Source organism: Pezoporus occidentalis, unplaced genomic scaffold, assembly GCF_034315485.1.
Source record: "Pezoporus occidentalis ecotype Australia unplaced genomic scaffold, CSIRO_AGI_Poc_V1 ctg186, whole genome shotgun sequence".
Taxonomy (NCBI): domain Eukaryota; kingdom Metazoa; phylum Chordata; class Aves; order Psittaciformes; family Psittacidae; genus Pezoporus; species Pezoporus occidentalis.
Window position 1 is genome coordinate 1,204,377 of NW_026913704.1, and position 26,315 is coordinate 1,230,691.

A 26,315-nucleotide genomic window follows, 5' to 3' on the forward strand; every position below is an offset into this window, starting at 1 on the left:
GGAAAGACAAGAACTATTAAAAAGGGATTGCTATTCACTCCTACATTATATTGACAGGAAAAATAATTAAATAACGCTAACACACACCTCAGCAAAACATTTATCAATATATTTCTTGATTCTATACACAGAAACTCCTTTACTAAAGCAAAAAAAAAAAATGCTAGTTTGGTCTAATCCATCTTGAAGAAGATAATCACAATAAGGAGATATTATTACTCATGTCAGTCATCTCCTCCCTTCTCATCAGAAAACTAAGTACAGGGGTCTTGTTTAGTGCTGGATATTTATTTTTGGTAGACCTTTTTCTGTGGCTTACAGCCAAGATAAATTCTTGTTCTTAACAATGATACTGACAGACAGTTAGCAGTGGACCACCAGAGATGCAGCTAGATTCACAGGTAACTGCCCCCACTGCTGAAATGGAGAAATAAATTGCTGAATACCAGATTTTCAGCATAAGGCTGCATCTTGCAGAGGTTATCTTTTCTTATCCATGAAATTGGATATTGTCTATACTGGGCTGAACAAGACAGACAAAAGTCACTCAAGACTACCAACAACTTGCCTGGAGAGTTCATAAAACGAGACATGCAATTCAAACTCTCAGTTAGACAGTAGTTTTATCTATAACAACTACATGCTTGACAAAGCATTATATGCACGTTAGGCTACCCCAGCACTTGAATTCGGGCCAGACTTCGCTTTTGGCTGGGCATATGGTTAAGAGTGGCACAGAAATGGAAATCAGAGTTAGACTTCCATATCACAGAGCACACTGTGTCAGAATTTGTTGAAATACCTCACAGTCTAATATACCTTATTCTTAAGTTAAAAGGAAATTTAAACTGCCAATATTCCACTATCCCCTAATTTTTTAATATGAAGATGAGATGCAATCATGACCATGCTACACAAACATCTGACAATCATTTCACTTCTTATTAATCAAATACATATACACCAATGACAAGACCTGGTTAAAAGATTCCACAATCCAATTTCAACAAAATGTGAAGCACACAGTAGCTCATTTCCCACTATGTCTAATTAAACATATCTAACTTCAATGTTGTACATGTTCTTGCACAGATTGTTTTTAAAAAGCTATATTTGAGGCCATGAGCCAGTTATTCTCTTCACCTATTTTTATTTTCTTTTTAATAATCTGCATAAAATCTACACTACAGGGTTGCTTCACAAACCAAGTATGGACCAGACATCAACCAGAAATACAAACACCCCTTTTTAAACCTATCTGAACTTTGAACCCCCAGACTGAAAAGCAGCTTTGCACAAGCTACTATATTGCATACACATTCAGAACTAGGGTTTTCTAAGCTTTAATCCATGTTTATAAAGAAATCAGCTAGTTAAGAAGTCAGAACATGCCCAGTGACGTTCTTCACAGATCACATTTTGAGTTTAATCTGCAATGAATCTTGAATATAAGGCTTCTAGTTTTCTATTCTTACCAAGTTTATCCTTGTGATATGAAATACACTGTCACACTTTATGAGATTAAAGTTCCAATGTTTATAGTAGCAAAAGCGTTTGGGGTAAAACTAGTTTTAAAAACACTAAGCTGTGAATCTATCACATTTAGACACTTCATACCATTAAAAAAAAATAAGTAGACAGCAAACATACACTGTATTATTCCAACAGCTGCGAAAGAAAATTTTTAGTCTTATTAAAATGCATAAAAAATGTTTTTATTAAAAATATTAAAGGCTTATAAAATTTAAAAGTTGGATTGCATCATCCTTCTCAAGAAAATAAAGCCTTAATTTATGCTTATGAATATACACATGAATTTGTCATTTAAGTCAATAGTGCAAATCATATCCTTAATATTAAACACATGCATATTTTCATGACATGCCTTACACAAGAAATAAAATGTTTTATGATTGTCATTCCATATGCCTATTCTAGGCAAAAAGTGACACCAATCTAATCATTTCTCAAATACTTTTAAGCAGAATCATGTTAGTCTACAGTAAAATGCAAACTGTAGACCAAATTTTTCCTGGCTGTCTAGGTGCAAATGCATTTACAGGTTCATTCGCTTAATGGCTTGTATCTGCAGATTAAGCCAAAGAAATGTTATGTAAAACCTCTCTCCCCTGAAACTTACAGATGAACTCAGGAGGGTTTCTACAACTGGAATATGCAGGCTGAAGTCACAGTGCCCAGCATACAGAAAAGACAGTCACGTATTTTTTGGATTTCCAATTTGTTCTTGCACACTTTCCACAAACGTTTCTTTTTGTACAGTTTCTGCATGTATTTCTCTGGACAGCTTCATTTCCCAGGAATTTCTCTGCCTCAACATCCACTAATCAGTTTTCTTTCTACACTTCCTTTTAATTCAGCACAAAGCAAATATTGAGGAGGGAACTATTAAAGTCAAAACTTTTAATCAAACTTCAAAGAGAAACAAATGAAACAGCCATGAACAACTTATTGCTTTTAGGGTACTTCAGCTAGAAACGATCCTTCATCAGTAAGTTTTACCAGCAGACAGCAAGAGATATTTTAATCCAGTATTCTCACATTGTTTTGTTTAAAGCATCCTTCCACTTGCAGTACTTCTCAAACTTAAATGATCTTTTCATTCAGTTTTAAGCTGTATTAGTAAAAGTTGAATTTGGCTCTAACAAGCACAAAAAGAAAAGCACAACACATCAATTTGACTATGCTATGCCTACCACATTCATTATTCTTTACTAAAAAAGACAAAACCAGAAAGAGACAAATCAGAACATGAATTTGAAAAGTTTGTGCTAAAACACTGGGAGCCCAAAATCACAGATCATGATTCAGATTGTGAAAATAATTGTATTTATGGCTTATATCAAACCCCATCAGTATTTAGACAATGTAGGTGCTGGTTGATGATTCACAGCAATTGCTTGCTTTCCTAAACTAGTACCATAACTAGCACCATAACATGCAACAAGGTAGCAGCAGCATATTATACCTCCTAAAGACAAACTAATCTGAGCAGTGAATTTCTTTTTCTCCTTTTAAAAACAAAGCACCACAAAATCAAAACCAAAAAAAACACACAGCAAACAGCACACACATAGCCCAGTTAAAATTTGAATGCTATCTCTGACTGTGACTACCTCTCCAGCAAAAAGAGCACAATGGTGCTAGGATTTCCAGAGATTTATATGCCACTGTTCTTGAAAAACTCAGTGCAGTAATATATGCTTGAAATAACTGATTTTTTGCAAGTGCTGATCTCTGGATAGCATCTTCCGTCTCTCAAGGCAATATGCAATCTGATGAACAATGTTACTTAGAAAATGCATAGGAGATGGCAAGTGTTTACTGAAGACATTCATGTTTTTAAAAAGTTATCTCCACCAAGCTGCAGCAGGACTGAGAATGCATATGATAACAAAATGCAAATGAGAAAGCTCATTTAATTTGAAAACTGGCAAAGTGTATGTATGGAGCATGTTCTTATGCAACATCTTTTTTATTATTATTTACTGATTTAAAAAATTCAAATTGTCAGAAGGAATTCTGTAAACAGTCTTCTGCAAAACTATCTCCAATAAAGGTACCTAAACATAACAAACGTCTTCTGCATTTCTACTGGCTTTCAAAAATACAATGGGGACCAAGACTTTTATTCAGTAAGAATACCCTACCTCCTCAAAGAACTGTAAATGCATGGGGTGGGGAGGGAGCAGAAACGTATTTTTAGCACTGTTTACATACGGCTCTTATAAATCTATTTAATTCAATGACTCTGGTGATTTGAATGGTACTTAGTCTTCAATAAAACCTAATTTTAAAGTATCATTGTATATAAAGGTACGTATATAATTCTTTCAGACTTAAACAGCAAGTAAAACTGCCAGTATACTCAAATGGTTCTCAAAGCTGAATTTCTTAGCCTTTTAGGAGTTTATATGAGACAGCGATGTTTAAAGATCTAGACCTGTAAGAGCTATTTTGCAAGCACACGTAACCACTGCAACATATACCATTGATTGGGAAGAAATCACAACAGTCCCCTTGGACTGTTGTCATCCTTTTCTGCATTATTTAATTGACATTCTTGATGTTTTCCACTCTGACCGTATTAATTTTCAGAGTTAAAGGGTGCTCTTTTTTTTCTTTTTTCTTTTATGCCTTCAGCCAACAACACACAGAACAATTTAGAAGCATCATGAAGAAATTTTTTTTGCTACAGGCAACTAAATGACAATACGTGTTCCAAAACATGTCAAAGGTACGTGAGTAAGGAAGGTGTGGTCTGCTTCAGCTAGTTACAACATTCAGACTTTCAGAGCCAAGGCAGCTGTAATGCTAGTGGCACAACCAGCATTCCTACTTTTTGAAAAGTGCTTAGCTCTGCCAGGCTGTAATGTGGTGTACAGAGCTGCCATTCTGTTTAATGTTTGACTCCAACTGTTCTCAGGTGTTCACATCTAGAAATATTTAATAATCCACAGCTGAATTTTATTCTACATATCTGCATAACAAATCTTCAGTAATTAAACTATACAAGAAACAAAGGACAGAAATGTAATTACTGCAAAAAATTACACTAAAATCATCACAGTTACACTGAAAACCATGGAGTATTTTATACAGAAATACAATAGATCTCCAGAGAAAATGTTCCCCCACTTGAGTACACAGCCTGTACACAAGCATTTAATTTTCTCAAGGGCTGATGTTACCATGATTCCACAAAAGCGTCTATTACAAACTAACAAAAAGAATAAAATCACTTTGAAATTCTACCTAAAACTGCAATTGCTTTATTTTGGCCTTTTAGAAGAGCAACTTCTGCTCAATACAGCTAAGCACTTAACACCACTACAGTTAAGAGGGTTGAGAGTACCAACAACTTTGCAGATAAGAACTGAAGCTTTATAAGCAACTGTCGGCTTTTCGTCATTTAGTTATTTCTTTTAAATAAAAAGCCTGGTTGTTCAAGTTCACTGATTAAAAAATGAATAAATAAGAGTTCAACCAGCTGACCTTACCTTTGAAATCACAACCAGTACAGTCGCTTTAGACCTTCACAATTTTAGCAACACAGTTCTCAGCATTTCACAGATTACAATAGCATTCACAATGCAACTTGCTAAAGTCAATTAAAGCTTTCTCACTCTTTTTACTTAATGTTTAACTTGTAAAAAGCCATGACACAAACCTGGGTCCACGTGCCTAGAATTTCTTCTAATTCCATTTGCTCGTTTCTGCAGAACAAAAACACAAATGGAGGATAATGAATAAACATGTTTTCATGTAGGCACACTGCACTCCTGACATTCCCACAGTCTACTAGGCAGAGCTGGTTTTCTTATTTCCCCCCAAACAGCACCACAATTATCTTTATCTTGTAGAAAGATCATCCTTTGAAAAATATTCTTTATAATGTAGGTTTTTCATATATTCAATTTTTTCTGATGCTAGACTCAAATGATTCTTAGTCCATAGAAGGTTTGCTCATAGAACCATGTCTTTTGATATCAAGAACAAAATTATTTTTAATCATTTACGGATAGGATAAAGGAAAAATACAGAGCTTAGCACTACCTGCCCCAGATAATGTCCACAAACACTTAAGTATTAAAGCAATGTAAGCTGCTCTGATAAGGTCAAAACTTTCACTCTTCCTACTTTGTACTTCAGGTAGCTAAAACTTCCTATGCCATTCTTAACTTTTTCTGGGCAAGTACTTAAAGTAACTCCTTTGGATGAACCAAAACTGTGTGAAATCAGAAACTCTCCTACAAGACTGAGACTTTCTTTTTTAATTATTATATACTCCAAGTCACTTAGTATGGATCCCTGAAAATTTAAATGTGAAATAACACATCTCTGTGAACTACTGATCTGGTTTTGCAAACTTGTTTTAACTGGTAGCTTGCATGAAGATTCATGCATTTATTTTTTAATCAAGCCATGCAGAGAAAAGCATGTTGCATAACAAAGGGAACAATTAGGTTGCTCTGATTTACTTGCAGTTGATATAAGCCGATGCAGGACACACACCGAGGCAAGCCAGAAAGCAGTAACCTGAGGCACAACCAAACGCTGTAGCAAGCTGGCAAAATCAAAAGCTTGGTACAAAAACAGCTTTCAAACTCCCAAGTCTCTGGACACACTCTCCCTGACCCCCACAATCCTAATTTAAGAAAGGATGTAACTTTTGCATCTGAAGTGGAAAGAAGAAAAATATAAAACTGCCACTACAATGAAGGTAATATTGGTGAATAAAAACAAAAGGCTCATTTGTATCCTAGATATTTAATTTTATATGTAGGCTGTATTGCTGATAAGGATTGATGTAGTGGTGAGTAACCACAGAATTGCATAGGAGAAGGAAAGGGGCAGGCATAGGAAAAGCACTCATGAAGGAAGATACAAAAATGTTTAATTGAAATGGAAAAAATAATATACTAATTCTGTGACAACATAAATCATATACACCAAAGGACCAGATAGAAATAATTCTCACGCTGTATGAAAATATGCTAAATACCCTGTTACTGCAGTAGCAGCAGATTTAAGTGCATTACTAGTATGAAAACTAAATAGACAGAGATAGAGCCAAATCTACACTCAGGTTTCCTTCTGCACAGAGAGAATTAAAGCAGGCATTTATACAAGTCTTGGCAAAAATGGAAACAATCCCGATGTTTTAGATCAACTCAATAGTCAATTGCAAATCAATAGGTCTAGAAAGGAAGCCATTTTTTTCCTCACAAAAAAAAATTTACAAATCAAGCTCGGCGGTGAGAAGCCAAGGAGGAAGACAGATTAAATACAACCAGTATATATATTCTTTTCTTCCAGCCACAGTATGCTCACCACAGTTAGCTTTAGTAAGTCTGGCAACCTCTTCCACAAGAATAAGTAAGCAATCTGTTTATGGATCCCAGCTCTGCCCATCAGCTGCAGTACTGCTGAGAGTTAGGCTGTAGCTTCTGTATTTTAGAGCGCCCTAAGAACTCTAAAATAGCAGGTATTTCTAGGCACAAGCATGAAAGGACAGGCAGCACCAGGTAGGACACACAGCTAAGGGAGCCATGAGGAGAGCACACAGGCAGCAGCACCTTGGGCACGGTCTGTGGTGCCCGTGCAGCCCGTGCAGCAGCAGAGCTCCTCCTGAGCCACCTCACCCTTCCCCTGGAGGCCTGTGGCCAAGGAGCTTGCCAGAGGGTGCCAGGGGTCACAGTGACACCAAAACAGCTCAAGCATCACCGAGCACAGATGTGGTCAGCCCTGCCCACGAATCCCCCTGCACCAGTCATGTCAGCAATAACATCCTTCCGATTCCATCACCTGTGTTAGTGATAGCATCAAATACAGACGCTTATGGAGAGAAGTAACATACACACTCATATGTTGTTCGTAAGCAGCATGTCATTTAAGTAGTTCAAACAGCTTATTACCATGAACTACTGATCTAAAATAGACACTGGAAACTATCATATGTTACTTTTGAAGCGCAGCCTCTCCTTTATCAGAGGTGGCAGACAAAACCCAGCTGCCATGCCCTTCTGTACTACAGTGGAAAGGCACCAGAGGAGAAAACATCCCAGGGTAGCTTACGGCCTTTTTGGCCTGACTGTAAGGTACACTATGTGCACCATGGTAGCTTCTCTGTACAGTGCCCATTTTACCATTCTCTCCAGATTCTAGAAACTCCATAATCACTCAATGGATAGCTTTAAAACAACTAAAGTCTTTTTAGATGAAGAGGCAAACACTGCCCTGCTGATATTCCATCACCCCGCAGTCTGGCATGGCAAAGATTGGCACACTAGTATTCCAGCAGGACTCACTAGTATTTAAAAAGGAAAATGAGAGGCTACTTTTAACTCTACTGCCACATTTGGTCTAGGAACAGTACATATCTAGATACCAGTGTATGTTTTTTACCTGTAACTTTAAAAAACAACTCATCTCTACCCCTTCCAGTGCTCTCAGCACTAAGCCATACCAACCGAAAACTGACTCGCACTTTGAACAGAATACATTTATATTTCATTATGAATCCACTGGTTTTTAGACAATTTCTATTTGCCACCACCCTAAAGAAATCTGTTGTTGAACACAAAAGAAAAACATACCTGCTTCAACAGCACATGCACAATATAAATGAGTTCTTATGTCACTGACAAAATGAACATTATATGCAAAGGGAAAAAAAAAAATCCTTACCTCGTGTTTCAGGTTCCCGTGTTCTGAAACATAAGTGAAAATTGGCATTATTGGTGATTGTAAATTGTGCGCTGTTTATCTAGCAATCTCAGTGCGTGTCGTGCTGAGTTACAGAAACACTACTGCCTTCTTACGCTACCTGATACCTGCAGCCGCCCCGGCCGCCCGGGGCTGTTGTGCAAACCCTGCTGTGTACTGCTCTGCTCTCCTCCCCGCCCATCGGTCCTGTGCTGAGCTGGCCAGGAAGGCTCCTTGCTGCCAGCTAATGCTGCACTTTCCAGAAGCGGCACAGCAATCCGAACTTAACGAATTTCTACAACTTTTCCAAAGTACTTTTTAAATACTGACTTGTTGAGAATTCAAAAGCTATCGCTGTTCACTGCAAGTCGAGCTCACACCTACTCTTGTCTCTGTCTTCACAGCATGCCAACGTAGATCAAGATAACAAGTATACCTTTAGCCTCAAAATTTTCTACATTTTTTAAGAGCAGTTCAGCATTGCATTAGTATACCACAAACTCTGAAGCCATTGGTGTTACATCTGCCTCTTTCGCTTGAATTCGCTTGTAATGTTTAAAAACAAGGGGAAAATTATACAGTCCTGTGGGCAATCAGGACTCCATCAAGACAATAGCACTTTTGCACACATACACCACTACACATCACAAAAGACACAAAATGAGTATTTTGTCCATTTTTCTTTGAATGTCTAATCTGGTAACAGCATTTAGGTGTACACTAGACTTGGTTCTGTGTCTTTTCAAAGCATACACAGCTGTATTTACCTGCGTGCGCTCCAGCACTTGTGCATGCTGCTGAGGCAAAGCACAAACTGCACACGCCTAGTCTGTACATCATCAGATTTGAAAACTTTTACTGTAATATCTTATAAGCAGTAAACCATATTTAGAGTAAATGAAGTAAAATGCTTTAACTACAAGTAGATTTTGTTCTACTTCAAAAATAGATAAATAAGTAAATAAATAAATAATAAAAATTGCATCAAAGTGTGGGGAAAAAAAAACCTCTGGCTTTAGAATTTTATGCGAAGATGATAAGGCATGCCAAGACCGAGCATGCTAGCTGAGGACTCTGGGCTGGTCTGGGGAAGCACAGCCTGTTTACCACTGGCAGAGCTCTCTTCTCACGTACGCTTTCAATCACCGTTGCCTCTCTCATACAGCGTGCCAAAGACACATCATCATGTCATCCACAGAAAACACTTTTATGATCACAACCTTTCCAAAGGTATTAATTAGCATTTGTATAGTGAGCAAAGAAGAAAAATAAGCCAGCCCCAAAGGAGGAGATGCAGTACACTACTGAGGCTTCTTAAGGAGCCTGAGGGAATTAATTGCCTAAATGCTGCTCACATTCAATATAATTTTGATATTTACTTTGGCAATTTGACATGGCTTCCAGAATTTTTGCCAAAATCTGAATAAAAGCACCTCTCTGAATGTTTCTTCTCAGCATTATAAATGACTAGACATGAAGGGAAATCATTTACGGAAGTATTTGAAGGGGGGCAAACCTTCAAATCTGTGGGGTTTTCTGTTGGGTCTGGGTTTCTTGTTCCCTTACTTGTGCTTTTTTTTTTTTTAATGGCCTATATTTAGTGCAGCAGATCTCTTATCCAAAAAATTAAAAGGAAGTGTCATTCTATCCTCCAGTGGGAAGAAGTGAATCTGATTTGTTGATTGAAGCATCCCAAAACTTTTCATAATAAATAATTAGGAAACTAATGGATTAGTTCACAATAATTGGATTTAATAAATCACTACACAGGCAGCTAATAAAAATACCTGCTAATTTGCATAAAATAAAATTCATTAAAAGGGGGGAAGGGGGTGGGAAAAAGCCCCAAACTTTGGTAACTGATGGACCAAAATGTCATTTGTGATTTTGCTATTAACAAATGCATCAGAAACGGGAAAAATACACATTAGCTCTGTTTGCACATGAAAGTCTATTCAAAAAGTAAAACTTAGGCTTATATTGTTATTTCATTACAGTTTAAATATTCCTGTATTTCAGGATATTCCTTACTGAATTATGTGAATTGCTTCTTCAGGAGAGATCTTCTTTTCAAATCTTATACAAGAGGAAAAAAACCCAAACCTTATTTCTATTTTTAGGGAAAAAATGGATGTCTGAGGATATCCACCAACAAATATTTTACACATGACAATTTTAATTCAAGTTCCTGCTCATCACCAATGTGCCAGTGAAATTATTGAGTTCTCAGTTCTGACAGCAAGCTACTTTTACTGCCACAGTTCAGCAAAATTTTTATGGTTTTTGTTTATTCACTGAGGCCATAATACCATTGGGTCACATTTGGATAATTATATTTTACTATAAAAGCAACAGGAGCAACAGCTGGCCTCAATATGTGAGGGAACACAGATCGGAAAATGGGAATAAGGTGCTCCTCAGGGATGCAACAGAGCAGCTGGATTTACATGCTAACTAAATGGAGAGTAAATAAAAAGGATCTGTAGTGAACTACTCACCTTCCTATCTTAAAAGAAAATTCAAAATATTTAAAATGCAGGAACTATAAAGCAAGCCACTTTGAAGGAGCTGTGGGACTACCTGCTCTTTCACGGTCATTTAGCCAGTTACTGCATAATCAGAACAAAAGCAAATCATGACATAGAAGTACCATAGTGTAGGACTCTGCAAAAAATATCAAGCCCCCAAAGTGACTTTTGTTCAGGTTGAGCAAGGATGGTGAGTTACGCAACATAGCACAACCTTTGTTGAGGTTAAATAAAAAGTGTCATAACTCCAATGAATATTCCGGGATTTGAGCTTTTACTTGTTGACATGACAGGCTTGAAGGAGAGCCAGCAATTTTGCAACTATTGATCTAGCCAGCAAAAAGGTAAACAGTGAAAGCTGCTGGTTTCGTTTCATCTGTCAAAAATACATGCTTTTTATAAATAATCTCTAATGTGCTGTATCAAGCAATTATTACATAAACAGCATGAACTATATTATTGAGCAACATTATCATATGAAACAATATCAGTATTATCATATGAAAGCAAATCTAAATTTGACCCATTCATATGATAGCATTTACTTTCAAGTTCATCACACAGTTGAAGAGACTTCTTTTCCACCCAGGGAAATGTAGGACTTTTTCAAATAGAATTATCCAAAGGAGAAAAGAACCATGCATAAGGGAAGTAAAAATTACTATGAAAATGCCCAATTAATGTTTTTCTAACCCATTTACTCCCCAGTGAGAGATGCTTCTAACATTCCCTGGGAACAGCAACATAAAGAAGAAAATTTTGTGGGTTTGGCATGGTATTTAAAATATTCAAAATATTTTCAGATTCTAGACCCATTATTGGCGGCTCAACTAATTGAAATATTCAGTAGTCTGTGGAAACAGTAAACATTTGCCTGAAAATACTTAATATAATTGGACAGACTTGGAAAAATTACAGTCCGACAATAGAAATCAACTGTTAATTCTGCTGATTTAAACTATAAAGCAGACTACAGTTCTGTAGTAAGTTCTGGGCAGACTGATACTGTTTTATCAATCCTGAGGACCTCTGCAAAAATTGTAAGAGCCACAGAATAAACTGTACAATGAAAGTGGGAATTACGGGACAGACAGCTTCTCGCTTTGTCTACTAAAAACATGTCTTAGTCATGCTTATTGAGCTATTTCCATACGTAAACCCTTCCATCTAGAGGAAGGGCGCCACCAGATAAGTAAAAAAGTGCTGTGCCTGGAAATAAGGCATAGGAATGCAGCTGAGATGCCAGAAGAGGTAGAAAGGGAAGAAGAGACCTCCACATCAGCCACCAAAGAAAAGAACACCATATATGTCCTCACAAATGGAGCTGTCAGAAAATACATGCATAAATTTTATAGCCCTTGTGAATAAGGGTTTCATAAGGCCTTGTGTTTAAGGTTGCACAGACTTCTTTAGAATACTAGCAGAAAAGAGAGGGCATGGAGGATTTCAGGTCAAAGAAAAATTAAGTGATAGGGCATGAAAGTAAAATATGTGAAGATGCAGAAAACTACTTGAGCATGTACAGGGCAGCATTTCAGGGGAAAAAATAGTTAAATCATTAATGACAGAAATAAGCTGAGAAAATTTCAACCAGCTCTGCTGATTTACAGTGACAATAACCAAAACATCAAGAGATAAATACAGATACTGTCTTCTATTAATTAATTCAACTGATTAATTCTGCATCTATTATCACTGTAACTTCTACAGTCTGTTTAACTGTCCTTCTTTGAAGCAAAACATCTGAAAAGCTGACATATGTTTGTGTATAAGGCATAGCATGACAACACGGCAATTTATCTTCAGATTTTGTCAATGTTTCTCTCATAAGTGTATCATCTAAATCTGACACTTGTTAAATTTGTCATTCTAAAACTTTCATCTGTCTCTGGATGTCTTTTGAATTTTCACAAACTGACTCAGAATGAAAGCAAAAGAGATTTAATCCACTCAGGGAGGTTCTAAGCATCATTTCAGAAAGGCTAGCAAAACTGTCTCCTCAGTGGTCTAAAAAGAAAACAAAATCTTAAACTACAAAGCCAGAAGATGTTGAGAAAAATGAAAATGCCTTTATGAAGCCTAATGGTATATTCTCATTGCAGTGTTTTGAATTTTGATCACCTCTTTTCAAATAGACTTCTAGAAACAGATCTACAATACGCAAAAGAAAATTGAGGTAGAGAAAAAGTTCCAATTATGAAAACACAATGGAAAAAAAGTTAAGACTAGTCAGTTCACAGAGTATAGTAATCTGAAGTCATGAGAAGTTATAAAATAATCTATCATACAGAAGCAGCCAGTCAAGACCTCCCATTGACTCTTCTCACAAAAAGCCACAAAGCCACACATTAAACTAAAAAGGTCAAACATAACCAGGGTGAGATATGCAACCTATGAAAACAAACACCAAAAAACAAAAGCCAAATAAAAAAATTTACAGAACTCATTGTTCCAAAACTCCTGAAACACAGTCAGGTCTTTCTATCAACAAAAATTGGGAAGCTATGCAAAACCATTAACAAGATGCAAAAACTCTTAGAACTCCAAAAAGGCAAAAAGAAAACTTAATAGGTTTAAGAAAGTAGTATCATATCTGGGCATCACTCTTTCCTGTGAAGCGTCTGGAATCAATCATTGCCAGAATGACAGAACAGCAGATTACACAAACCACACATCTATCATAGTGTGTGCATATATATATATATATATATTCCATATTTGTGGCTGTAACTAATATCACATGACTGGGGAATAATGATGTCCAGTTTTCTAAAAGGATTATTGTATTTTATGTCCACTCTACCCTGTGAAAAAGGCTATAATAGTCCCCTAGAAACAAAAGAAATACATAGCAATACAATAAATGTCCCAGGCATTTTGCTACTGTAGAAGCATTCTGGCTATGCTCTAGATGCTCTCACTCTCAGGCCACCTTTGCTAATTTCACATGGGAGCACCACTAGAAAAAAATGAATTTATCATAAATTAATTTCTCTAAAGATTTAAAAAGGAAAAAAAAAAATCAAAATTAACTCTATTTTAAAATTTTGTGCATGCAGAGCATATTATTTCCACAAAATGCAGTGAAAATTTTAAATTTTACACAATTTGTGTTGGAAGACACCGTAAAGATCATGCAGTTCCAACTCCCTGACATGAGCAAGGACACCTTCAAACATAGCTCCAGAAAACTATTCATACACAGGTTGCAAAGCCAGTATTTAAAAGAATCTGAATTGTCCCATCCCCCTCTGGACCATATGGGGAAGCAGGAACTGGTAATGCTTCTCCTCCTCAAACCTCTCCTTACCCAGGGCACATTATGAATGGGCAGCACTGCTCAATCACTACTACTTCTTTCTTTGAAAAGACAAAGATGGAATAAAGACAAGAAAAATGGAAAACAGTAGAGAAAAACCGCAAGATTTCCCTTCCTACTCTAAATAAGGAGTTATTACTTAACAATGTAGGGCCAAAGTCCCTCACCACGTGGAAAAAGGACACATTCTCAGCAAAGTGGGCAGAAATATTTAACCCTTCCATACTCCACTCACAGAGCCAGGGGGAGAATAGCAAGAATTGTAATTCAGAGTTTGCTCCTGCAGCTGTGATCTGCTCTCAGAGCAGGCTGTAAGGAAGCCATAGCCTAGCATCTCCTGTCATTCTCCCTTATGAGCAGGTGGAAGATACACACATCTTTGATCTTGTACTAGAGCTACAGAAAACTGGGAGCCTTTGCATAGAAATAAAACAGACTGAAAAGAGAAAGAAAAGTTTGAAGAGATTGTAGAGAGCAGAGAACACCTGGACATAAGCCCACCATGCAAGACAAAACAGTATCTTAACAATCCAGTTACTTCCAATTTCACTAAAGAAAGGTACAGTACATTATAATTTTACAAAAATCAGGGCAACGATTTAAAGTAAAATTAAAAATAACACTCAGCACATTTGAAGCTAGAAAATGATAATTTATTCTATTTATGAAGAAAAAAAAAGTTATTTAGTTTTGGGGGTTCTTTTTGTTGTTGTCGGAGGGATGGACATGACTGTATTGGGGTTTTTTCTCCCCTCTAATAAATCCACAACATTACTTAGACATATATGCAGGAAAACTGCAAGAAATCAGACTTTGTGTTATCTAGGCATTTACGGTCAATTCTTACTTGGCACCATATGTGTCCACTGATCTTTACAAAGGAATAGAAATACAAGCTCCTGCCTCCTGGGGTGCCTGCTAGACAATTAAAATAAAAACTACAAAAGCAATTAAAATAAAAGGTACAAAAAAAAAAAAAAAGAAGTAGGGGTGGTTTACACCAGGGAAGATAGTCCTCTTGTGAAGAAGACTGCTTTTCCACTCTATCAATTCAAATGTAATTGCTCTAAAATATTCAAATTTTAATAAAATTTTAAATATTTTATTTAGGCTATCTGTAGGGGGTTATATGAAAAACCTGTGTTTTCAATGAAAAATACTGTGATTGCTTATACAGTTTTCACATCTGCAAAATATTATTTGTCCAAGTTCTGCACATATGAGTAAGCTAAGGGCTATGAGAACCATGCAAGCCCATGCACCAAAGACGAGATAAAGTGTGCCAATATCTTTATAGGTAGTTGAGAATAGTCATTGGTTAATGAAGGTCACAGGTGAGATGGCCAAGTGTTGACGCATAAGGCTGTAAGCATTTTTACAGAGGTTTAATTCCTCTTCTTATCGACTCTGTAGTGAAGTTCATATTGAGTTGCAAGCTCATTGATATGCACTGAGAGAGTATCAGTCTGGTAGGCAGAAGCCTGTTGGTTTAGGCATCTAGCCCTTAAGTAGAGTTTTGTGAGACTGAGCCCATCTGTCTAGATCAGTTCCTACCTTAATTAAAGCATCTGGATTGCATTCAGGAGATGCAGGTCAGTATCCTGTGGATCTTAGCAGAAAAATAGGAGTGCTTAACTCTTGTTTAAGGCTTTGAAGGAATTTGGTTTCGGTTATTCAAAGTTTCTGTGTGGTAGTAAAGTTTGTAGGAGAGTGCGGTACGAGATAGAGAAGCGAGGATGGCAATTAGGGTGTTAGTTGACTTGTTAATATGTCATTGTTCTATTTGGTTTGAGGAGTTGGGTGGGAGCATAATTGTTGAGCAGTATGTGAGGTGGAGGTAAAAGAATAATTCTATAGCATGGAGATGATTGTGGCTGTTGTGGTTATTTCTTGTTTGGTGAGTTCTTGGATGATGAGTCATTTGGGTAGACTTGGGGTAGCATGAATAATCACCAATACAGGAAAGCAACTGAGAAACCAAAGTTCACAGACTGCACCAGAAAGTCAGTACCTGCCATCCTGATGATTTCATGAAAGAATGAGGCAAGCAAATAGCACAGTGAGCTAAAAGGCAAGTAGAAGTCAGGAAGTAACACAAACAGCGACAAAGACATGAACAATCTTAAACATTTTGAAAGGACCAAAGAGCTAGAAGCAAAACTCTTGAAGCAGCATCTTACTGAAGAGCAGTGAAGGAAGCCATGATGTAATTCAAGCAGTGGGAGAGAGATTATCTCTGCAAAAACATTTTGCAAAGACTGTAGATAGTAATGTCAAAAATAAAATAACCCAATGGAGGAGGTTGCAGTAGCTTATGTGAGATATGCAAGAAACTACACAAACTATTATGAAATAATTCTGGGAAGGATTGTACAGATTTTATAGACGCCAGAAGGACAACTAATTGGAAACTTTGCCAACATATACAACTATGCTTTCCAGAAATCTTCATGCCTTACAGCTTTTTGCTTTCAAACATATTCAAACAATAGGAATTTAACTGTATTAATGGGGAGGGAAATTCAGGGGTGGGAAGGTATATCTTTGTCTGTTGTGGTCCTCCCCCATCAGCACCAAATCATCTCTAGAAAGATTAGTTAAGAACCCAGACAGAGGGAAGAGTCAAAAAGCACTATGGTTATGTGACTTAGCTGGCTGAAGCATCACAAACTTATTGCCACCAATTGAACAGGAAATAGAAGAGTTTAAAAATGATCCTTAGATGTGGGAAGTAAAGAGCCATCAATCACCTTTTTGTGAGTATTGTGAGTGGACAGAAACCATGGAAACCAAAGACATGAAAGAGGAAGCTGAGGCACCACAAATGAACAGCTTAGGAGCTGAGAGGAAAATACGAAAATTGACATAGAAAGGGAGAACCACAAGGATGATAAATGATGTGCCATACAGTAGGCGTTACATATGAACAGTCTATGATTAAAATGAGAGCAATTCCTTGCTGTATAGGACACTGACAAAGAAATTGGGTTTGACCTATAGCAGTTATGTCCTGCTTTTGAACATTTCAATTTAGTAGCAATAAAAGTCCCTATGAATTCTAAATGCAACTCTAATTGTGCTTATGAATGGTAGTTCCACAAGTGTGTATGTTACAATAAACACAAATTAGAGGTAAATTAAACCTTAATTATATCTAGCAAGTTTTATGTCCTAATTAAAAATGGTATTCTAACAATAAAAATGACTTACCACCTGAATTAGCTCTGCCACAATTGTCTAATCTTCCTAAACATTCTTTGTGTGCTCCAGCTCCACACTTAGAACATAAATAGCCTTGATAAAATGTTCCCCTGTAAAATAAAATTAGATAGTGATACATTAGAGTGACATTCCACACATTAAGGAAATAAGAGACATGGCAGACGGTATTAGAAGTCATTTGCTGTTCTGCATAATAAAAGTCCTTAAAGACTCAAGAAAAAATGACAAGTGACAAGCAGCTCATCTGCTTTTCGTCTGTACTAGCCATTTAAAAACCAAAACCAGACAGTTCTTCTGGACTATTTGTAGAATAACAATATCTATTTCAATTTAGCCCAAAGCAACTTCGGCTAAGTATGTCTAGTACACCTGAAATTGCACCTTTACGTATCTATCCTACTATAGATCTACAGTTCATTTCATTTCAATGGGAATTTGCCTAAATGCCATGAAAAGTATGATCCATTTCAAGAGATTTGTGAGTTTGAACATATATTAAATCATTAAGGAGTTTATAGGCTATACTGCAAATATTCTTAACTTTAAATCTGCTCATAAAAAAAGCAGGGGGATAGGAAAAAAGCTGCTAAATAAGGAGTCACTTTCCTTATTCTAAGTGTTCTCCAATTCCCCTTAATGAACTGGAATCAGAATTTGAGTCTGAGGAAATAGATTTGTTTTCAGATTTGCGCATGGGGTTTTCTCTCAGGTATGATTCACTGAACAGCTAACAGAGAACCTGGTTTTTTACATGCACCTCTGAGCAATTCTATGAGTTCCATCAGTTGATCTATCTGCTTACTATTCACACTAGACTTCTCTGTCTCCAAGATTATCCTGACCAGTTTGGAGTGATTATGCATCCTAGTCTAACACGACACCTCCATCTTCAAAGGAAAGTAGGAACAAGACTGAACATAGTAGACCTAAAATGTACAGCAACTGCTATTTACTACAGTAGAAAGTATAACACCGTCTTCCATTTTTATCTTTTTCCTTAATGCTACCCAGGAACACAAGATTCTTTAGATGATAACTCATAACAACATAATTATGTTCTATAGGACATGAGAGTGTCCTTCACTACAGAAGCTTCCAAGACAAGGATTTTATCTCTACATAAAGATTAGATACTAACATTCACATTTATTTTGTTTTCCTCACAATATTTACACATTAGTTCATGTTTGAAGCTTAAAACAACAATCTTTTAAAAAGTGATTTAGGCACTTTCTGAGGCTAAGTCCAACAGGCTTTCAATACAGCTTAGATATCCAGAGACATGTCTATATAACACAAGGCAGCACTTTGGGATACCCAAGCTATCTTCAAGCAACTGGCATGCCTATGTAGAACAATGCATTCCGTCGCCTGTACTGAAAGGAAGACAGCTGTTTCTCAGCGAGAGCTGTTAGTGAAGTATCAGAGACACAGTGACTCAAATACACTGCTTCAAATTCAGAAATTATCCCTGCCAACAGAGAAATCCTACAACTTGAAAATCTTACCTCAGAAGCATCTGACAGACTTTGCAAGACGTCACACGGCTGAAGGTATGCATTTTGAACTCATGAAAGCTTGTATCTGCATAGTCTGGCCGTATATTTGACCTAAAATAAAAATTGCCAATCTGCTTTAAACCAATGAAATATAGAACACAACACAGCATTCACAGCAGGAAAACTGAATCCGGGAACAACTGGCCTTATTTATATTTTAATGTTTTTCACAGAGTTAAAACAAACATAGATTTTATCACACAGCTTGAAAGAAAAATCTAAATTATGATACTGTGCAGACCTGGTCTTTAAAATACACCCCGTGACTACCTTAGCTGTCACAATAATTAGAAAACAACACATCAAAACAAACATCATCTGTTTTTTATTGCTGTTCAAGTAATTAGGATCATTTTATAGACATTAAGAACACTCTTTTTTCGTTCTCAAATATTTTGTATGTGGATGTACAAGGAAGAGCAGCTCATACTGAGAAACACCTCATTTGAAGACACGAGCAGAAAATTCAGAACAGTTAAATTACAGTTATGCAGTAATACAGCGAACAACACAAGTGATTTCAAAAGCAACTAGAAAATACTTACCGGTTTGGCTAGTCTTTCTTAAATGCATTGCCCAATGCCTACAGCTGTTGCTACACACATATAAATAAAATAGAAGAGCACTATTCACACTGCTAAGATACCACCCACACCATTGGCAAGCTTATTTCCAACGATCAAATATATATACAAAGCACTGGCCCATTACTGTACTGTTTATCCTCCCTACTGATCCCTTTTAAAAGCAGGACTATAATTTAAAAATGACCCACTCATTATTTTGTTGCACTGGTGACTGCTTGCAAGTAGTCCCTTCAATTTTTCCTGTCATCTTCACCATTTCCTGGACTGGGGTGGAGGGTTCAATTGGTTTTTGTTGTTGTTCAATAATATCTTCAAACTAGCTTCACACTTTCAAAACCAGTAACATTAAAATGCTAGGTGCATTATTCAATGTTAAATTAAACTATCAGATCAGAAAAAACAATATTCATGAATTTTTAAAATATTTATATAGGATTCCATAAATTTCTGGTATTTTCCTAGCAAAAGCATAGGAATATACGATACACAGGAATTAGAGCAGGAAAAATTCCTGAGGGTAAGAATTCAAGAATCTATGACGCTCAAAGGAAAGACCAATCACAATTTTTTCCAACACACAAAACTACAAATTTACACATTAGAGATACTTAATAGATAAATTTCATTTATGTGTGTTATAAATAACTTCTAGACTAAAACACAGACCAGCCCCAAATCGCAATGAAACAAACATTGGTAACCATGCAATCATGAGTCTCTCCAGGACTGAATGAAAATGCTTATGGAAAAAATACCCCGTTCAAACGAATGTATTTAAGCACCTAGTGTCAGAAAGGTGAGTCTTCTAATCCACCAGCTGAAAATCAATGTGCTGAAAATGAAACTGTACTCAAAAAGCAAATGGGATTTCACTTTTATGCTTGAGAATAACCTTACACTCGGTACTCTTTTAACTACATCATTTGTGTCTCTCCTTCAGCTGTGATATGCAAGATGTCAGTATCAAAACTCCTGCTAACTAAAATGAGCATAGATACTACCATTACAGCAAGAAGGTACAGGTATCCAGAGAAACTATAATCTCAAGAAAGTAAAGAATGTTTTAAACCAGGAGAAAAATGTATTATACATTTTGGGGCTGTTAACTCTTCAGAGCAAAGCCTGTATTTTGCAACATGTTTGTCAAGGGACTGCTAAAATCTCTTAGGCTGCATAATTAACTATGGACAATCTTAAAAACTCCCTGGAACAAATTACAGTACTTACATTCCCATTTAGTTGACCATTTGGTTCAGACCAGGAGAGCTTGCAAAACCATGTCAAAAAAGTCAGCCTAATGTGCAGTCTCATCAGATCTTAATTCATATCAAACTAATCCTAACCACCTGAACAATTTTCAAGAATCAAAGAAAAAAATCCATTCATTTAATTAAAACAGGATCAATCTTCAAAAATAAGCATAATGGATGAAAAAATTGACAACTGCATACAGACAGTTGTTTAAAACAAGCATATTGCTATATAACTTCCTTTCATATATAAAAATTCTCTTCCATTCTTCTCTAAGGCTGTCTTCCACAAAGACTTAAAATATACCTCCTATTAGCAGGACAAAGATTATACACTGTGTTCATTCTTCTTTACATTAAAAGTGATACTTGAGTTTCTTTATATTTAATAAAGCTATTCAGTTTCATTTTACAGTACTTAATAGAAAAAAGTATTCTTGAGAGGAAAAAAAGCATAGTGCTAAAATGGCAAAGAATGAAGCTGTGCTTCACAAGAGTTGTCACAAGACCTTCCACTTTTTAACGTAAGTTGTTTTATTGCACCTAAAGGCTAAACTATTGGATTACATTGTCCTAAACAAGACAGAAGATTTATCCAGATAAACAGACTTACAACTTCAGCTCTCTACTGTATGCTAAAATTTGGATACATGCATCCTAATTGCATAAGTAGAGGAATACAAAACTGAAAACATGTAACACAAGATAAGCTTTGGAATCAGTCCCCACAGTATTGTTATAAAAATTCACACATTCTGAAGCAACTTCTGTAGCTAACATTAGGAAAAACTAATTGAAGACTTAAACTGCATCCCTTCCCCACCACAGGTGAACATCACCAGTCAAGCCCTCACAGGCCCCTCAGCCTTCATTCCACAACAATTTTTTCTGCTATGGGGTGCACAAGGCTCACTGTAAATGAAATGTTTTATCTATTTCTGCTGTCAAACAATCTTGATGAATGGCTGGAGCAGGAAGATGCACATAAACAGGGAATACTTAATCTGAGCTAAATAATGACAGAGAACACATTCTTCATTTCATGGTAAAACTCTTATTTTTACAAGCAGTGTGGGGAGTCAAAAGTAGTTTCCCTTCCTCTCTTCTACTTTTTCCTCAGGCTGTTTTAACTCCTACACTCTACCAGAGACAAAATGTCAGGATACAGGAACAGAGTGAATCTGTAATTAGAAATTTTTTTCCAATTTTCTCCTCAATTCAGCAGCTGAGTTTTTGCAAGGGGCAGCCATGAGTGCCCTCTTCTGCACAGTGCTATATCCCCATAGCCTGGTTTACTCCAGTCACTACAGCAACGTCCTTGGGCTGCCCCTGAGCCTTTTGAGTAAAGCTTTCTCTTTCCAAGTTACTTATAGAATATTAGTCACACTGGGACCAATTCACTGGTACACCACCAACCCAGACACATACAGATGCTTGTCCTGCTAATCTCCATCATTTGTACACGCAATTCTCGTCTCCACATCAGTCATTGGATCCACCATTCAAGGAGCAGAATAACCATTTTCTTCAGTCAATCCTGCATCTCTGAACGCATCTTTTGTCTGTAAAGATTGCAGAGTCCAGCATAGAAAAAGTTATCCAAATATCTTACTTGATTGCCCTTGATATCAGACTTCAGAGCACTCTACTTTTGCTGACCTTGTGCACATGAAATATACCCCTTTTACAAATGCTTCTCCACATTTGCAGTTACACTTCATTTTTTTGACTCTTACTTCTAAGAAGAATAAATTGATCATAGACCAGCTCTGCCTTCAGCTACCCACATAATGCAACACCTTCATAAACGGTGCCAGAAAGTGTCATGCTATCAAGTCTCCCACAAGCTTTTTCAGTCTGAATTTATTCTAGTAATAATCTTCATCTAGATTAATGGCACAGCTGACCCGAGAGTAATGCTATAGATTGCCCAAAATTATCTTGTCAGACAAGACATCCAGGTGCTTATTCCCACACCTATAGAATAGAGAATAAACTCTCTCTACTATCCTGCCTGAAAATACCAAAATAATTGTGTAGATAAATAAAAATGAAACTGTTTAAGCTAGTTTCCTAACACTCCTATAGCAGTTGGAATAACTTGGTTAATTCTTAACTTTCAGGGCACAAATATGTCACAATCAAAATACTAATACTCCAGTAAAACAAACCAGTGAACCTTGGCAATCTTGACATATCCAGTGTAAGTTCTGTACATCATCTTACAAAATTGAGCTTTAATCATCTTGGGTCTAAATAATTTCCAGGATGCATACTGCAATGACAAGTGAACATCGTTAATATCAAGCAGCTTAGATGGGATGTGATACTATCATTTCCTTAATCAAAACCATATTCTGATGAGAAAACAAAGATTAGAATGTGTCTGTATAGCAACGGCATACAACAGGCATTTGATTACCTTATAGCAACAATTTAATTTTTTATCAACATTCTTACATTCATGTTTGTTTCCAAGAAAAACTATATAGGGTACCTTTCAGAAGAGGTTGGGCAAAACAAATTAATCGTGATTTCTTCAGCAGGCCAGACACAAATACAATTTCTTGTACTGTCAATTTAAACTTCCTTTACAAAGCTATGGCTTCCAAAAATAAAATGAACCAGGAAAACTACTAAACTTTCATCCCCAAAACTCTATGCTAACTCTCTACTAAATAGGTTATTATTACAGATAATGTGACCCAAGGAAATAAATAACAGGCTAAGAGACAGTTTTTAGCTCTCTAGCTCCTCTCTCCTATTTTCATATGTGAAGAGTAAGTGCATTAAAGTGCAAGTCTTCATTTCCAAAAAGGCCATATTTCTAAAGATACCAACATTTAAAAAACCCTTATTTCACAAATTTGAACATAACGAGTACCTCTTCCCTTGCTTGTTTCACCTTTCAGATGTTTCTGAATAGCCTTTAAGAACTATTGTCTCAAGTTTGTTTTGCATTGACATATTACTGGAAGCCTACGGACTGCCAAATCTAGCAAAAATATAACACAGGGATAAAGTATTGCATTGATTAGATTAAATTCTTATGGCAAGTTTCAATTTTAAACAGGAAATTAATGTAATGAAAGCACACTTCCTCTACTGTAAAAGAGCACACAACTGAGAAGAGGTGATATTATAAAAATATAGAGTAAAAGCAACTAGGATCTGCTGTCTTTGGCACCTGATTACAGGTGTCAATCTCATAGCGCAGCACTAGCAACAAGAATGCATCCATCAGCAGAGTACTGGACATCTACCATCCCTTGGCTTCACATTCCACAAGGAGTTAAAGAAAATAAACTTTGTAACGCAGCACAAAGAAAGATTCACCTCCTTTTTTTATTCTAAATCTATTTACTATTACCTTTAATGCTACCAGTTAGAAACTTCAGTTTAAACAAGCTGCCTGAAAGGTCCAGTGCTCTCCTCCACTAGTGATCACTTCTGTCTTTCTTGCTGTATTTCGAGGGCCATTTCTTTCAATTGTTCCTTGGCAGCTCTTCAATACTAGCTTGACTTCAGCAATAAGACCTGTACAGATTCCCCCCTTCCCTTGGTCTCAGTCACTGGAAAGGTGTTGCTTATACCCATTATAAACATTCCAATTAATGCTGAGAAATTGTTTCTCTGGAGAACTTAATTAACAACTCAACTTCTTCCTAGACATCAAGTATTTTTAAACTAAATTTTTTCTTGAAGTGGAAGGAAAAATTTATTACAGAAGAAAAAAACAGGGAAAAAAAATGTTCTCTATTCCTCAAATATACGCACAATAAAAAAATGAATACATTACCCAAAGTGAAATGCAAAAGTAACCCAGTGCAAATGGATTAAGAAGGCTTCTTTCAAAAGTCAATTGGCTGCAAAGCAAGACAGGGTATCAACAAGAGCAGGTGCTGATCTAACACTGTTGAGTAGATCGTTGCTTCTGTTAGATACTGAGAAAGCAGAAGCATTGTAAATACTGACTGAATCAAGCCATTCCTCTCATGGGATGATAAACCTCACAGGTGTCATTTAAGCCCAGAGATGCTCTGACAGATTGTCATAACTCAGTGGGACTGTAAATTTGGTTATAAGAGGAACCTTCTCTTCCCCCAGGAGCAATCCCACAAGAATGCCTTTCTGAGTGACCTGGAACCGCAGCAAGCGCCCAGGTACGGATACTCTTGGGTGGGAACAGGCTGTCCAGCAGAGAGACACAGCTTCTGCAAAACAGCACAGTGATACAACTGTCCTTCCTTTGGGGTTGACAGTTTTGCGACAAAAGGAGAAAAACATGCTAGGAAGATCTACTAACACTTCTTATTTTTGGTTTTGACTTATTTTTGATGAAATGCAACATAGGCCAGGTTTTTAAGATCTTTTCCCCATATCAGTCTCTTCAAGAAATGCAATCATGTCATAAGAAATTACACAGGGTTCCACTGTATGTAGATGCTTGCAAAATATCCCATAATTTAAAAAGTGCATTTTATTTGAAATGCCATTTCACTTGATTGAAACTTGGCTTTAGATAACAGTTAATGTATGTATGCCCACCTGTGAGCCCAGAGGCATAACAAATAAGCAGATGCATGAAGTATCGGATAAGGAGTCTGCAGTGCACTGCAACTGTTTTAAGTATTAAAGTAAGAAATACTACAGAGATCTCAGATAAAAATCAATACCTTGAACTCTCCTCAACTCTCAACCCCAAGTTAGACCTTTGTATTTTAGAGCTGTTATTATTCTGCACTTCATGTTATGCTTATAATAATTTAAAATGCTCCATACAGAACTGTTCAGAATTCTGGACACCCTGAGCACAAACTGCTGAAGAACATTTTAAAGTGTATATGACATGAATTCTGATGCTGTATTCAGGCAGCATAGCCTATAAAAGAAAATGGCACAGGTTAATACCCGAGGACACTGAAAATAGTCATTCCAGGTTTACTTATTGAATTTATATTTTACATCATCGTATAAAATTCATCAATAAATGTAGATCTGCCATAAGTATTTCTAAATTATTAATTGCTAACACAAATTATTTATGAAGATATCTGAAGTTAAAATTCCTGGTTTGTACCAAAATGACCTCCTTTCGAAATTGTAAGCACTGCAGAAGTTAGCCATGACAACTGGTACTAAGCATCCCAAATTTTTGGCAAATTTAACCAGGCAATAGCATATAGCTAACATTTGTCACATGTCCAAATGTTTTCTATAATAACTTGGACAGCAGAAGTTAGGAAACAGAAAACCATACACGTTACTGTCATTATTTGACAAAAAGCTTTCAGCCAAACCTCATATGAAAAATTACATGCAAAGTCAGTCCTGAAAGATGTTCAACCTCACTGCTTTGAGATGCAGCAGACTTCCCTTAGAACCCTGTTCCTCACAAAGAGCACGAGCCTTAGATTTGCACTATCCTTTCCATTCAAAATATTTTGGCTCACTTCGTACAACATGCTGTCATCTATTATAAAGGCATTTGTGCAATAAAACAACATAAGCATGCAGAGACAACCACTAATAAATAATGCTTTTTCAATCTTTAAAATAATTTTATTATTTACTGATAAAACTTGAAGAGATAAAATGGCATTCTTAAGAGAATTAGTCTCACT

General features: G+C 36.5%; 1 protein-coding gene across 3 annotated transcripts in view; it reads right to left on the bottom strand.

Annotated features, from left to right (window-relative positions):
* VAV3 (vav guanine nucleotide exchange factor 3) overlaps nucleotides 1-26,315 on the bottom strand; it is a 159,713-nt gene that overhangs the window by 46,088 nt on the left and 87,310 nt on the right. For 2 of the 3 annotated variants that reach the window (XM_062615909.1, XM_062615907.1), the window contains exons 16-19: nucleotides 18,804-18,905; nucleotides 17,284-17,384; nucleotides 8,209-8,231; nucleotides 5,189-5,234 (exon numbers count right to left, since the gene is read on the bottom strand). In XM_062615909.1, coding sequence (XP_062471893.1) covers nucleotides 5,189-5,234; nucleotides 8,209-8,231; nucleotides 17,284-17,384; nucleotides 18,804-18,905 — 272 coding nt within the window. The remainder of the gene's footprint in view (nucleotides 1-5,188; nucleotides 5,235-8,208; nucleotides 8,232-17,283; nucleotides 17,385-18,803; nucleotides 18,906-26,315) is intronic. The other variant, XM_062615908.1, reaches the window with a different exon arrangement.